General features: G+C 52.1%; 1 protein-coding gene across 1 annotated transcript; it reads left to right on the top strand.

Moving 5' to 3' along the window:
* The first annotated feature begins 3,124 nt into the window (after positions 1 to 3,124).
* Positions 3,125 to 12,648, top strand: LOC100282407 (delta-7-sterol-C5). The gene is made up of 3 exons (NM_001368952.1): positions 3,125 to 3,472; positions 11,520 to 11,825; positions 12,027 to 12,648. Exons 1-3 carry the CDS (start codon positions 3,238 to 3,240, stop codon positions 12,314 to 12,316), a joined length of 831 nt encoding a protein of 276 aa, NP_001355881.1. The 5' UTR covers positions 3,125 to 3,237; the 3' UTR covers positions 12,317 to 12,648.
* Positions 12,649 to 14,673: the final 2,025 nt, after the last annotated feature.

The raw sequence follows: 14,673 nt of genomic DNA, 5'->3' as shown, positions 1-14,673 counted from the left end.
TTTCCACCGCCCACTTTGCAATTCTACCCGAGGCCTCTCGGCACTGGATGATCTCCCCCAGGGGGAAGGATGACACCACAGTTACCGGATGAGACTCGAAGTAGTGTCGCAACTTCCGCCGCGTTAGGATCACCGCGTACAACAGCTTCTGAATTTGTGGGTAGCGGATCTTGGTCTCGGACAGTACCTCACTGATGAAGTAGACTGGCCTTTGGACGGGCAATGCATGCCCCTCTTCTCGTCTCTCGACCACAATCGCGGCGCTAACCACCTGAGTGGTCGCGGCGACGTAGATCAAGAGGGCTTCTCCGGCAGCGGGGGGGGCACCAAGATGGGCGCGTTCGTGAGGAGCGCCTTCAGGTTCCCGAGGGCTTCCTCGGCCTCAGGGGTCCAAGTGAAGCACTCGACCTTCCTTAAGAGGCGGTACAGAGGCAGGCCTCTTTCGCCGAGGCGCGAGATGAAACGGCTCAGAGCCGCGAGACATCCGTGACTCTCTGTACGCCTTTCAAGTCCTTGATGGGCCCCATGCTGGTGATGGCCGCGATCTTCTCCGGGTTGGCCTCGATGCCTCGCTCGGAGACGATGAACCCCAAGAGCATGCCTCGGGGGACCCCGAAGACACACTTCTCGGGATTGAGGTGTGCAATGGGGGTGTAGCAGTGTGCTAACGCGTCTAGCAGAGGAGAGCTAGCGCCCTAAGTACATGCCATCGTGGCAGCCGGAGAGGTTTTGGCACCCGGTTCGTGTGATGTCGTGGCCGTCGGAGGAGCACCGGAGCCTGGCGGAAGGACAGTTGTCGGGGCTGTCGAGTCCTTGCTGACGTCCTCTTGCTTCCGTAAGGGGGCTGAGAGCCGCCGTCGTCATAGAGCGTGCGGGGCGCCATCATTACTCGTATAGTGGAGCGAGCCAGATGGGACGCCGGTCTTGTTCCCCGTAGCCTAAGTCAGCTTGGGGCAGGGTAATGATGGCGCCTCCTGTTGACGTGGTCGGTCCGTGCCCTGGGTTGGGCGAGGTGGAGGCTCCTCCGAGGTCGAGGTCGAGTCTGTCTTCCAAGGCCGAGGTCGAGTCCGAGCCCCTGGGTCGGGCGAGGCGGAGACCGTCGGCTGATGCCAGGGCTGAGTCCGAGCCCTGGGGTCGGGCGAAGCGGAGTTCGTCGTCCTTCGGGGCTGAGCCCGAGTTCGAGCCCTGGGGTCGGGCGAAGTGGAGTTCGTCGTCTTCCGGGGCTGAGCCCGAGTCCGAGCCCTGGGGTCGGGCGAAGCGGAGTTCGTCGTCTTTCGGGGCTGAGCCCGAGTCCGAGCCCTAGGGTCGGGCGAAGCGGAGTTCGTCGTCTTCCGGGGCTAAGCCCGAGTCCGAGCCCTGGGGTCGGGCGAAGCGGAGTTTCCCATAGCGCCTGGGGCCGGGCTTGGCTGTCGTCAGCCTCACTCTGTGCGGCACAACAGTCGAAGCGGCGCAGGCGGCGCTGTCCTCTTGTCAGACTGGTCAGTGGAGCGGCGAAGTGACTAGGTCACTTCGGCTCTGTCAACTGGAGGACGCGCGTCAGGATAAAGGTGTCAGGCCACCTTTGCATTAAATGCCCCTGCGATTTGGTCGGTTGGCGTGGCGATTTGGCCAAGGTTGCTTCTTGGTGAAGACTGGGCCTCGGGCGAGCCGAAGGTGCGTTCGTCGCCGTAGGGGGTCCTCGGGCGAGACGTAAACCCACGGTGGGCGCCAAATGTTGGAACTTGCTCTCAGCTGCAAGGGGATCCAACGGGGGTGAATGGTGACGTTAACAGGGTTCTCGCGGCAGATGGCAATAGCTCTATTAATCTAGCCTCTCACGGGCACTGTGCGGGGGTATTTATAGGTATCTGAGCGCCCAACGTCTTGTGTTAAGGACGCATGTGCCCTCAGACACCTAGGTTATCCCCAGAATATTCCCATAAAGCAGGGTTACAGACTGTAATTACAGGGATGCCTTTACAAATCTGGCCCGTAACACGCAGCGGCCACGCAGGGCCCGTTACAATGGGCCGGATCACACGTGGGCCTCCGAGCCGGACGAGGCCGCACGGTGGGATGACCTCGTCGCAGGCCTTCGTCTGATGTCGTATGGGGCGAAGGGTGTCCCTGCCCGTTTTATCTTCGTTGGACCAACGATTGCAGCGAAGGCCTCGAGCGAAGGGTGGCGTCTTTGCCTTCGCCCCAACACCTGGCCCGAGGCTGGGCTCGGGCGAGGCGCGATCGCGTCCCTTGAATGGACCGATCCTTGACTTAATCGCACACATCAGGCCTTTGCAGCTTCGTGCTGATGGGGGTTACCAGCTGAGATTTAGGAGCCCTGAGGGTACCCCTAATTATGGTCCCCGACACACAGTAACTTTATAGAAATGGTATAGAAATTGCGCATGATTTAGTTTAAAATCACAGGAAAAACATAGGAATCAGGAAATAATCCTTAGCGACACCGCGACTTCATCACGTCGATCCACTACATTCCCACGCGTACAACTTCTAGAAAAAAAGAGGAAATGAGGCGCTTTCAGTCGACGAAAAGTTGATGTCCATCCACCAGCAACGACAACAACAGCGACTGTGCTCGCACCACCTCCTTCACACTTTCTGCTGTAGAACATCTATGTAGGATAAAGCACTGCTGTTGCTACCTGCCAGCCTCAACGTGTCGCCGCCCCTCTCCTCCCACATGTGGTGCTCAAGGTTTGATTTTAGTCGCGATGCGCCACTTTTCGCCGCCTACTTCTCACAATTTGCAACGCGGTGGAGTTAGTTGCAGCGTGTGCTAATTTTCTATTTGCTTTTCTGAATGCTATTTCTATATGCTTTGTCGAATCTTACTAATTTTAGCGCTAAAAGCTATGATATACATACACTGTTCATTTCTAAAGATGTGAACAGATTAGATTAGTTTTTGTCTTCGATCATGTCTAAAAAATATACACCTAACAAGATTTAATAATAACATATGAGAGAATTATTAGCAGCCGTGAAATTCATTGAAGATATCTTTTAGGCAACGTTAAATGAAATCAGCTTTGAAGTGATTTTTGCTGAAACTTCATAAATCTTTCTACAATACTTCATCTGTGACCAAAAGGATACAAACACCCGCGCAAGCCGCGCCCTGATTACTAGTGCATTTTAAATCCCAAGACGTCTCTCACTCTTCAGCCGCTTTACAACTCCCCACCCCATCCCATCCACACACACTTCACCCAGCGCGGCGGCCGCCGGCCGCCGGCAATGGAGGCCGTGGCGCGCAGCGGCGACTACCTTTGGCGGTTCGTGGCGGAGACAGAGTGGTACAACGAGGTTGTCCTCAGCGCCGTGGCGCCAGGCGACTGGTGGCGCGGCCTGCCGCACCCGGTGCAGTCATGGATGCGCAACTGCGTCGGCGGTTACCTCCTCTATTTCATCTCTGGTTTCCTCTGGTGCTTCGTCATCTACTACTGGAAGCGCCACGCCTACATCCCCAAAGGTCTTGCGTCTCCTTCCATTCTTCTCGATGAGCTTCCAATTTGTCCTTATTAGGGTCTGGGTGTCATTAGCAAGAGGGATTTAGGCTTGATTTGGGAGGTTTTGGGCTAACGTCGGAAACGGATTGGCTTAGGCTCCCGCCTCTCGATCTCCAATGCCCGCTTCTGTCGGGAAGCTTTTGGCTCGTCATCTGGGAGGCCTTTTGTGGAGTGTTTGATGATCCTCCGCGTGTTGTTTCTGTCGATATCGTCCTCGTCTTAGAAATCCGAGGCCGTGGAAGATCTGCTGGTGAATTATGGCCCTACTTTCTGTGCGAAAGACTAGCCCTTCTCCCCCTGTTTTTATTAGTATTAGTGGCAATAGCCCCGCGGGTACACTGAGGATCTCCCCTTCATTTGGTAGTCGTAAGTAGTAACAATAATGTGGATGGATCTTGAAGATAGAGTTCGATAGCTACATCACTTTTATTTTCTTGATTAAGCTAGTGCAAATGTATGTTTTGTGCTTGTTAAACAACAAACCTACTTGTCCCTTCATTCATGAAGACTTGCTGTTGGCCATCAGACTATCGCCTGCGTCTGTATAGAGCTTATTAGTGATTTAGAGTTATGGCAAAGCTTGTACTGGTTGGCTGAGGGCAGCCGCAGCTAAGAAAATTCAAATTTAACAAAAACAAAGCCTTTGAAGCCTTGCTGCAGACTGGGGGTAAATTTTAGTACAACACTGGTTTTACCATCTTTCCTTATTCCTGGCAAGATGGGCTGACAGATAAACAGAGCTGCCACTTGACTTGTGTATTTGGATGGATAGACAAAGCTCTGTGCGGTTGTTCCTATGCTCTTGTCATTAAATGATGATTGCTTTGGTTGGTTTCTCTGCTCAATCACATGCTGCCCTATGGAAGTTTCTGCCAAGTGTTACTATTGAAGTTAGCTTATGTGTTAGTGTTTGAACCACATAGGCTTCTCAAGTGCTCTGTCTTGAGCACTTTTGAGCTGCATATCCATTTTACATACAGGTATCTTATATATTTTTTTAGTTATGGGATAGTTGGAGCACCATGTGGTAGAAGTGCATCCAAAGTTATGTGGCAGTGCATAGTGCATACCGAATGCCAGATATTATGATTTAAGATGTCCTTCCTGGACCACTCAATTAGGCATTCATGAAACTCAGATAACTGGAGCATTCCAGCTTGTCTTCTTGGTAGCATCTTTTGACTACAATGCCTGTGTGGGATCAGGCCGTTTTTGTTTTCTTTGGTGATGGAGAGTGGAGGCCACATGGAAGAGACGTGTTGTTTTAGAACTACTTTAGTTCTGGAGCTGGACTTTGCTCTTGTACTGCTCTTAGCACCAGTGGCTGTCCTCCATGTTTGTATAATAGTTAAGGGGTCCATGGCCAAGTCATTGAATTGATATTTTTTTACTCCTTTTGAATTACAGATTAAATAATGAATTTGAAAGGATAGTGCCCTCTGTTACTTATAATCTTAGTTGTTCTAGCTCATTTGTTGAGAGGCATATAGCATGTGTAAAGTGGTAATATCCACCTCCAATATGGGCATCATTTGCTTGAGCATGGCACAAACAAGAACTGTGTAAAATGGAGCTTGTCGGTATGTTAGAGGCATTATAAGAGATGCAATCCTCTGAAAAAAACAGGGGTAATGTCATGTACGGCCGCCCCTACGTCAGGCAACGGCGTACCCGTGACATACGGCGTGCGCGTGAGCACGCTGAACACGCCCAAGAGGCAACAGCCGCAGGTTCCAATGGATAAGATCAGGAAATTGATAAGTTAGTGGAAGGTTTGCTGTATGCCTAGAATTAAGGAGCAATCAACCTATGTTAGTTGAAAGGTTAGTTTACATGCCTAGGAATAAGGAGCGGTCAGCTCCATGCGTGTGCCTAGAATTAAGGAGCGATTAGCTCCATGCATGTGTGGCCGAAAGGCTTTATAAACCTGTAACCGGACCTGAAAGGGGTAAGCAGGAATTATATCCCAAATCTCTCCCTCTCTGTTAAAGCCTACGGTTGAGGGGAATAACCTCACCGGAGAAGACGGCCGACGGCTACGAGCTGCGTAGCCGCGGTCCGGCCACCCAGGGGCTCGACGCCCTTGACAACTTGGTATCGCGATCCCGGCGATCCTCTCCCACTCGCTCCAATCCTTCATCCACAGCCGCTGCAACCCACACCAGCCCTCCACCTTCACCCCAATCTTCCACCGACTCGGCCCTGCAACCAGCCACCATGGCCGAGCCGTCCATGCAGGACGTGATGGAGATGCTTAGGGCCATCACCACCAAGATGTCCACCATGGAGGCTGACATGGCCGCCATGAAGGAAAAGTCGGCGTCGACGTCGGATTACGGCGCCGGGGGACGCGCAGAGGTGCCGCGCGATCTGGATCGCCCACCTAAATTCCAGAAGCTGGACTTCCCACGCTACGACGGCAAGTCCGATCCTATGCTCTTCCTCAACAAGTGTGAGTCGTATTTCCGCCAGCAGCGCACCATGGGGGAGGAGCGCGTTTGGATGGCCTCATACAACCTGGAGGACGTCGCGCAGCTGTGGTACATCCAACTCCAGGAGGACGAGGGCACGCCAACCTGGGGACGGTTCAGGGACCTCCTCAACTTGCGGTTTGGGCCTCCCCTCCGATCGGCCCCGCTGTTCGAGCTCGCAGAATGCAGGCGCACAGGGACCGTGGAAGAGTATGCAAATCGATTCCAGGCCCTTCTCCCTCGCGCCGATCGTCTCGACGAACACCAGCGCGTCCAGCTCTTCACCGGCGGCCTGCTGCCACCACTCAGTCATGCCGTTCGCATCCACAACCCGGAGTCGCTCGCGTCAGCCATGAGCCTGGCGCGCCAAGTGGAACTGATGGAGGCCGACCGGCTGGTGCAGCCTGCACCTCGGGCGCCCCCGCGCGGTCTGCTGGCCGCACCGGCGCCACGTCCAGCGCTTCCAGCGCCCCAGCAGCCGCTGGCGCTCCCTGCACCACCGAGGGCCACCCAGCAGGGCCGTGGCGAGGACAACCAACGGCGCCTCACCCCCGACGAGATGGCAGAGCGGCGCCGCATGGGCCTCTGTTTTAACTGCAATGAAAAGTACACGCGTGGCCACAACCGGTTTTGCAGGCGTATTTTTTTCGTGGAGGGCGTGGAGATTGAAGACACTAACGACGCGCCTCCGGACGCTGACGGTGAGGCCCCCTGTTTCTCCCTGCAGGCCCTGGCCGGGGTGCCTGTGGCTGACACCATGCAGATCGCCGTCGCGCTTGGTGCCGCCTCGCTGGTCGCCCTCCTCGATTCCGGCAGCACCCACAACTTCATATCCGAGGCGGCGGCGCGGCGCACGGGTCTGCCCCTTCACCAGCGGCCACGTCTCATCGCCATGGTCGCCAACGGCGAGCGCGTCACCTGCGCCGGGGTCCTCCGTGACGCCCCCCTCACCATCGACGGTACCCCGTTCCCGGCCGATCTCTACGTCATGCCGCTCGCTGGGTACGATGTCGTCCTCGACACACGGTGGCTGGGTGCGCTGGGTCCTATTGTGTGGGACCTGGGCAGCCGGCGCATGAAGTTCCACTTCCAGGGGCGCCCGATATGCTGGACCGGCGTCTCGGCTGCCAGTCCCACAACAATCAGCGCCACGGTGGCGAGCGAGCAGTTCCTCGACGCACTCCTGGACTCCTTCAGCTCCGTCTTCGCCGAGCCGACCGGTCTGCCACCGCAGCGCGCCCACGACCACCGCATCACCCTGACGCCGGGCGCGCAGCCTGTGGCAGTCCGGCCATACCGGTACCCGGCTGCCCACAAAGACGAGCTGGAACGCCAGTGCGCCGCCATGATGGAGCAAGGGATCGTACGCCGCAGCGACTCACCCTTCTCGTCGCCGGTCCTCCTCATCAAGAAGGCCGACGGGTCCTGGCGCTTTTGCGTTGATTACCGCGCCCTCAACGCGCTCACGGTGAAGGACGCCTTCCCCATTCCCGTGGTCGACGAGCTGCTGGACGAGCTCCATGGGGCACGGTACTTCTCCAAGCTGGACCTGCGTTCGGGGTACCACCAAGTGCGCATGCGTCCGGAAGATATTCACAAGACGGCGTTCCGCACTCACGATGGGCTGTACGAGTTCCTGGTGATGGCGTTCGGCCTCTGCAACGCGCCAGCAACGTTCCAGGCGCTCATGAACGACGTGCTCCGCCCGTTTCTCCGCCGGTTCGTCCTTGTCTTTTTTGACGATATTCTCATCTACAGCAAGACGTGGGCAGACCATCTTCGACACCTCCGCGCCGTGCTCGACGAGCTGCACCGCCACCACCTCTTCGTCAAGCGTACAAAGTGTGCGTTCGCTGCCTCGTCCGTCGCCTACCTGGGCCACGTAATCTCGGCGGCGGGTGTGGCCATGGACCCGGCCAAGGTGCAGGCCATCGTCGACTGGCCAGCTCCACGTTCGGTACGAGCGGTGCGTGGCTTCCTCGGATTGGCGGGCTACTACCGCAAATTCGTGCACAACTACGGGCCGGTGGCGGCCCCGCTGACCGCGCTCCTCAAGAAGGATGGCTTCGCCTGGGATGACGGGGCGGCTGCGGCATTCGCGGCCCTCAAGGCTGCGGTCACCTCTGCTCCGGTGCTGGCCATGCCGGACTTCGCGAAGATATTCATCGTCGAGTGTGACGCATCGTCACATGGGTTCGGCGCCGTGCTGGTACAGGAGGGCCATCCAGTGGCATTCTTTAGCAGACCCATCGCCCCCCGGCATCGCGCTCTCGCGGCCTACGAGCGTGAGCTCATCGGCCTCGTCCAGGCGGTGCGGCACTGGCGGCCGTATCTCTGGGGTCGGCAGTTCGTTGTCAAGACCGATCACTATAGCTTGAAATACTTGCTCGACCAGCGCCTGGCCACGATCCCACAACATCATTGGGTCGGGAAGCTGTTGGGCTTTGACTTCTCTGTTGAGTACAGGTCGGGTGCGACTAACGTCGTGGCGGACGCGCTCTCTCGCCGAAACACCGAGGAAGGTGAGCTGTTGGCTATCTCGGCGCCCCGTTTCGACTTCATCAGCCGCTTGCGCCATGCCCAGGCCATGGATCCCGCCTTGGTGGTTGTCCACGATGAGGTACGCGCCGGCACACGCGCTGCCCCGTGGGCCGTGACGGACGGCATGGTCACATTCGACGGGCGCCTCTACATCCCCGCCGCCTCCCCTCTACTGCCGGAGATCGTTACCGCTGTCCACGCAGACGGTCACGAGGGTGTTCACCGCACACTCCACCGGCTGCGCCGCGACTTTCACTTCCCCAACATGAGGCGCATGGTGCAGGACTTTGTGCGGGCGTGCGCAACTTGCCAGCAGTACAAGTCGGAGCACCTTCATCCCGCCGGCCTGCTGCACCCCCTTCCGATCCCCTCCGTCGTCTGGGCGGACATTGGCCTCGACTTCGTCGAGGCGCTGCCCCGCGTGCACGGCAAGACGGTGATCCTGTCCGTCGTCGATCGCTTCAGCAAGTATTGCCACTTCATCCCGCTGGCGCACCCGTACACCGCTGAGTCCGTGGCACAGGCATTCTTCACCGACATCGTCAGGCTGCACGGGGTACCGCAGTCCATTGTCTCCGACCGAGACCCGGTGTTCACGTCCTCTTTCTGGAGTGAGCTCATGAGGCTCATGGGAACAAAGCTACTCATGTCCTCGGCGTTCCACCCACAGTCCGACGGCCAGACGGAGGCGGCAAATCGCGTCATTGTGATGTACCTGCGCTGCTTCACGGGAGATCGCCCCCGGCAATGGCTGCGCTGGCTGCCATGGGCTGAGTACATCTACAACACCGCGTACCAGACTTCCCTCCGTGACACGCCATTCCGGGTGGTCTACGGCCGTGACCCACCCTCAATCCGTTCTTACGAACCGGGCGAGACGAGGGTCGAGGCGGTCGCTCAAGAGATGGAGGCAAGGGAGGCCTTCCTCGCGGACGTACGCTACCGCCTCCAGCAGGCGCAGTCCGCACAGAAGCACCACTACGACAAGTCGCACCGGCTGGTAACCTACCAGGTTGGCGACTGGGCTCTTCTACGGCTACGCCAGCGCGCAGCTGCCTCACTGCCGCGCACGGTAGCAGGGAAGCTCAAGCCCCGTTACGTCGGGCCGTACCGCGTCTCGGAGTTGATCAATGACGTGGCTGTACGCTTGGAGCTTCCCGCCGGCGCTCGTCTTCATGATGTGTTCCACATTGGCGTGCTAAAAAAGTTTGTGGGAGCGCCACCATCGTCGCCACCCGCCCTGCCTCCGACCATCGACGGTGCGGTGGTGCCGGATCCAGCTCGGGTGGTGCGGGCTCGCCTGGCACGAGGTGTCCGCCAGGTGCTTGTTCAGTGGCACGGCGAGCCGGCCGAGTCCGCGACTTGGGAGGACGTCGACGACTTCCGCACCCGGCATCCAGCGTTCCAGCTCGAGGACGAGCTGGTCTTCGAGGAGGGGAGAGATGTCATGTACGGCCGCCCCTACGTCAGGCAACGGCGTACCCGTGACATACGGCGTGCGCGTGAGCGCGCTGAACACGCCCAAGAGGCAACAGCCGCAGGTTCCAATGGATAAGATCAGGAAATTGATAAGTTAGTGGAAGGTTTGCTGTATGCCTAGAATTAAGGAGCAATCAACCTATGTTAGTTGAAAGGTTAGTTTACATGCCTAGGAATAAGGAGCGGTCAGCTCCATGCGTGTGCCTAGAATTAAGGAGCGATTAGCTCCATGCATGTGTGGCCGAAAGGCTTTATAAACCTGTAACCGGACCTGAAAGGGGTAAGCAGGAATTATATCCCAAATCTCTCCCTCTCTGTTAAAGCCTACGGTTGAGGGGAATAACCTCACCGGAGAAGACGGCCGACGGCTACGAGCTGCGTAGCCGCGGTCCGGCCACCCAGGGGCTCGACGCCCTTGACAGGTAAGGCCCGCATCGGTTATTTCTTCCCTACACACCATTCATGTGGGAGCCATCTGGCGCCAGCACTGGGTCTGTCCTTTTTTTATGATAAGAAATGCTAACCCTTCAGTCAAATCATTGTAGTTTTGGTTATTTGAGGAAACCCTTTTAAGTTAGACTGTTCCCTTCTATTAGGGGATGCCGATTATAGTCTTAGGTGGTGAAAAACTAAGAACTTCAATTTTTTTTCTTGTTTAATGTGTGAACCTCATTAAGATTTTATGTCTGGTTGGCACATTGACTGGTTAAAGACATGTTGTTCGAATAACAAACATTCACTTAGTAGTTGTTGAGGTGTGCCATGTTTTTTATGAGCTGAACAACAAACACTAGGAACTTATTGTATCTAGATCTAGACATGACCAATTTGCTAAAAGAATTTATGTTGCTCCAAGCTTAGTTTATGTTTTTGGTCTTAATAGATTGCAGTTGGCAGCAAATATTTGCACTGCATACTGTAGTTATTATTTGCAAAAATGGAAATATTCTGTGTACAAACCATTTTTTCCTTTTCAATTTGTCCGTAGACTAACAGCTAGAGCTGTTAACGAGTATGGTGTACATGTGCTTTGACTGTACACAAGGGATTTTAGTTTATACTAAGGATCTTCTCTCATATTGTTGCTATGAGTTTAGGAATGGTCTGGAACGACCTTATCTGTATCAGTATATTTTTTTTATTTCAGTGGTTCAACATAACATTCTCATTTATGTAGAGCCTAGCGGTTAAGAACTTCCGAGTAGCACCTCCAAGTTCTGGGTTCGATTCCTTTCGGGAGCGAATTTTCAGGCTTGGCTAAAAAAATCCCCTCGCTGTGCTCCATCCGCTCTCGGACTGCGATGTCCTGTGCGCCACCCTCCGGTTGGGCCGTTGCAGAGTGGACAGTTGACGCCGGCCCGTTAGTGATGGGGGGCCAGGGTTCGAGGATTTTCTCGGCCTCCATTGTTTCGGTCTCTTCTTATATGGAATACCAGGAGGGCGGTCTTTCCCTCCCCGGCCGAGTTTTTGTATGTTTATGTCTATGCAATGTTTGATCTGACATTAGCATGTGATGCAGATGCCATCCCCACAAATGAAGCTATGAAGAAGCAAATAGTTGTAGCATCGAAGGCTATGCCTTTTTACTGCGCTCTTCCAACTTTATCTGAATATATGATTGAGAGCGGATGGACTCGGAGCTACTTCGATATCAGCGAAATTGGTTTTTCTATGTACCTCTGTTATATGGCTATGTATCTCATCTTTGTGGAGTTTGGAATTTACTGGATGCACAGAGAGTTGCATGACATAAAACCATTATACAAATATCTGCATGCAACCCACCATATTTACAACAAGGAGAATACCTTGTCTCCATTTGCTGGTAAGTCTGTACTATCTTATTCAGCTCTCTGTTTCTATCTTGCATTCTCTCTTTATTATCGGTACCAAAGTTCCATCTACGATCTACTAGTTGCATGTTCCTTGATAGTAAGTTCCGGTGCATTGCTTTTGAAGTTTATTACTCCATTTGCTATGAACAGTCGTTCGACCATGACTAATTTATAACATACTTGATTTCCAGGACTTGCATTTCATCCACTGGATGGTGTTCTGCAAGCAATACCACATGTGTTCGCGCTCTTCCTCTTTCCAACGCACTTCAGGACACATATTGCACTCTTGTTCCTAGAGGCTGTGTGGACAACAAACATCCACGACTGCATTCATGGCAAGATATGGCCAGTCATGGGTGCTGGATATCACACCATTCACCATACGACATACCGCCACAACTATGGCCACTACACCATCTGGATGGACTGGATGTTTGGTACGCTCAATGAGCCAGAAGATATCCTCAAGAAGGCTTGAGTTTCTCGGAGCTGTGGTATTCCTATGGTGCTGGTGCTGGAACTGCTCGATCTGTTCCCAGTGTTTCTAATCCGTTGAGCCTGTTCAGCACTGTCTGTTTATGTAGGCATCAGTGTGTTAATTAGTTTGCTAGGTTCATATGGCTTTGTGCTTATTCTGTAATTTAGCGATGTTTGTCTCATGACGCAACGGAGTTCAGGACGAATAAAACTTTGCTAGACACATTCTGGATTCCAGCTGCTTGTACAATGTTGCAACTCAACTGTCAATATAGGATGTAAAACGGATTCCTTCTAGTCTTGTACCTGATGAGTTATTTGTGGTTTCTGTGCATGCATTGCTCAGCCTATGAATGTTGCTTATGTTTTGTGGTCAAGCCAAATGAAGGTCACATTTGAAATCCAGGTGCATGTCTATATTGTCTAAAACAGAGGTCACCTTGCTTCCTTTTCAGCATCATGATTCATGAAAGGCAAACACTTAGTGTTTGGTTGAGGAGCCAAGTAGAACGGAGCCGTTTCATCCCTGATTCTAGGAACGGAGCTGCTCTGTTCTGTGTTTGGTAATCTGGAACGGAGCGGATCTGTTTTTTGTTTGGTTGTAGAGTGAACGGAACGGAGCGTGACTGTGAGAGCGGGATGGGAACGGAGCGGCTCCGTCCGGTTGATTTTTTGGAGCGGAATGGTTCCGGATCTTAGGAGAATATTCCATAATTGGAGCCATTCCGTTCTAGTTCCTTTGTAACCAAACAGCAACAAAACTGGAACAGAACGGTTCCGTTCTACTTGGCTCTTCAACCAAACACTACCTTAAAAAGCGCGGGATCCTAATGAGAAAGATCCTGAAGCAGGTGCACAAACTATTCACTGGTAGCAGGGACAGAATTTGCCATGTCAGGTACGACGTTAGTGCTTTCGAGAAAGAGACATGGGAAAAGCTCCTTTGGATAGAAGAAAAGAGGGCAATTCATTAGGTCACTGCAATGCAGTTGGCCCCATTCTTATCTGATTAATCTCACAGACTTTGAGTGACAACTGACAAGTGCAGTTTGGCTATTGGATTGGAAGTCCTCAAGTCCATGTTTTCGGACCATGCAAACTGAAAGGAAAACATGAATTACACTGCCCGTCTCTTTAATCTTTACTAATAAACGTGTCCATACGTTACAACGGAAGGAAAAAAGCAACTATGCATGGAAATGGTCCATAGGAATGGTATATATCTATTTATAGTTTATCTTTTCTATAAAAATTAAAAGCTATAATTTATGATGATCACGACATCCAAAATATAGGTCAATGTTAGCAATAATACAATAGAATGTCATATTAAGTTCATATCAAATTTAAAATGCAATATGATAGATTTGTTTTCCCTCATTACAAACATATTTTCATGCTATTTATGTATTAATATAGTTAAATAGTTCTCTGCCTTCCTTTGTGGACCTATAATCAAGGGCTGGTCTATCCACTAAAGATTATGATGGTAAACCTCTTTTAAGTCTTTCAGGGCTAGTTTGGGAATCCCAATTTTCCACAGGATTTTCATTTTACCAAGGAAAATTAGTTCATTTTCCCTTGGAAAAATAAAAACCCCTTGAGAAAATGTATTTCCAAACTAGCCCTTATATGTAATCTTCTCGAAAAATGTACAACTATATGCATACATATTTTAGAGACAAGTTTATTCAGACTAGATCATACAGATCAAGATTTCAATTTAATGTTTGGTTAGCTAAACAAAAAACTACTTATAATAAAAACAAACTTTTTACCAATCATAATTACATTGACATCTTAGAAGTGGAAATCACTTTTTCTCAAAATAGGATTAAGAGTTTAAAAGGTCCACGATATTATATTATTGTTTTTGATATTTATGGAGAACATAGAAATTTAGAACGGAAAGGTATTTGAAAATTAGAGAAAAATCAAAACAGAAAAAGAGACTCTGGAGACAACATTCTGAGACCAAACGTGACAAAAGAAAAGGTAAAAGAAGAAGCAGAACGTGGAAAACAGACAAGAGGAAATAAATAAAGGAAACAAAACATGATAATCACTACCGAAATCGGACACCCGACAAAAAACACTCGACAAAGCATCGAACACTGGATAAAGAGCCGGATTCAGATAGCGAATAAAATAAAAAAGGTAAGACAGGAAAAGGAAATCGAATGTGAAAAAAAACATGAGACAGGGGAACATGAAATCGAACCTAGAAAAAAGAAACGGAAACCATATAAAGCCCCTCAAGAGTTTTGCTGATTAATGATAATATAAGATTATTATAATTAACGCGTGTTTTATAGTAAATTTGAGTTAAGTCACAACTTAGGAAGGTTCTCTAGACGT

This window comes from Zea mays, chromosome 3, assembly GCF_902167145.1.
Source record: "Zea mays cultivar B73 chromosome 3, Zm-B73-REFERENCE-NAM-5.0, whole genome shotgun sequence".
In the NCBI taxonomy this organism is placed as follows: domain Eukaryota; kingdom Viridiplantae; phylum Streptophyta; class Magnoliopsida; order Poales; family Poaceae; genus Zea; species Zea mays.
The sequence above is the reverse complement of the archived record's forward strand: the minus strand, read 5'-3'. Positions and strand labels throughout refer to the sequence as shown.

Bases quoted from the DNA above. Each gene is read 5' to 3' on its own strand.
- LOC100282407 (NM_001368952.1), top strand. From the start codon at position 3,238: ATGGAGGCCGTGGCGCGCAGCGGCGACTACCTTTGGCGGTTCGTGGCG. The intron at 3,473-11,519 runs GTCTTGCGTCTC...CATGTGATGCAG, and splicing joins CCACGCCTACATCCCCAAAG to ATGCCATCCCCACAAATGAA. The intron at 11,826-12,026 runs GTAAGTCTGTAC...CTTGATTTCCAG, and splicing joins TACCTTGTCTCCATTTGCTG to GACTTGCATTTCATCCACTG.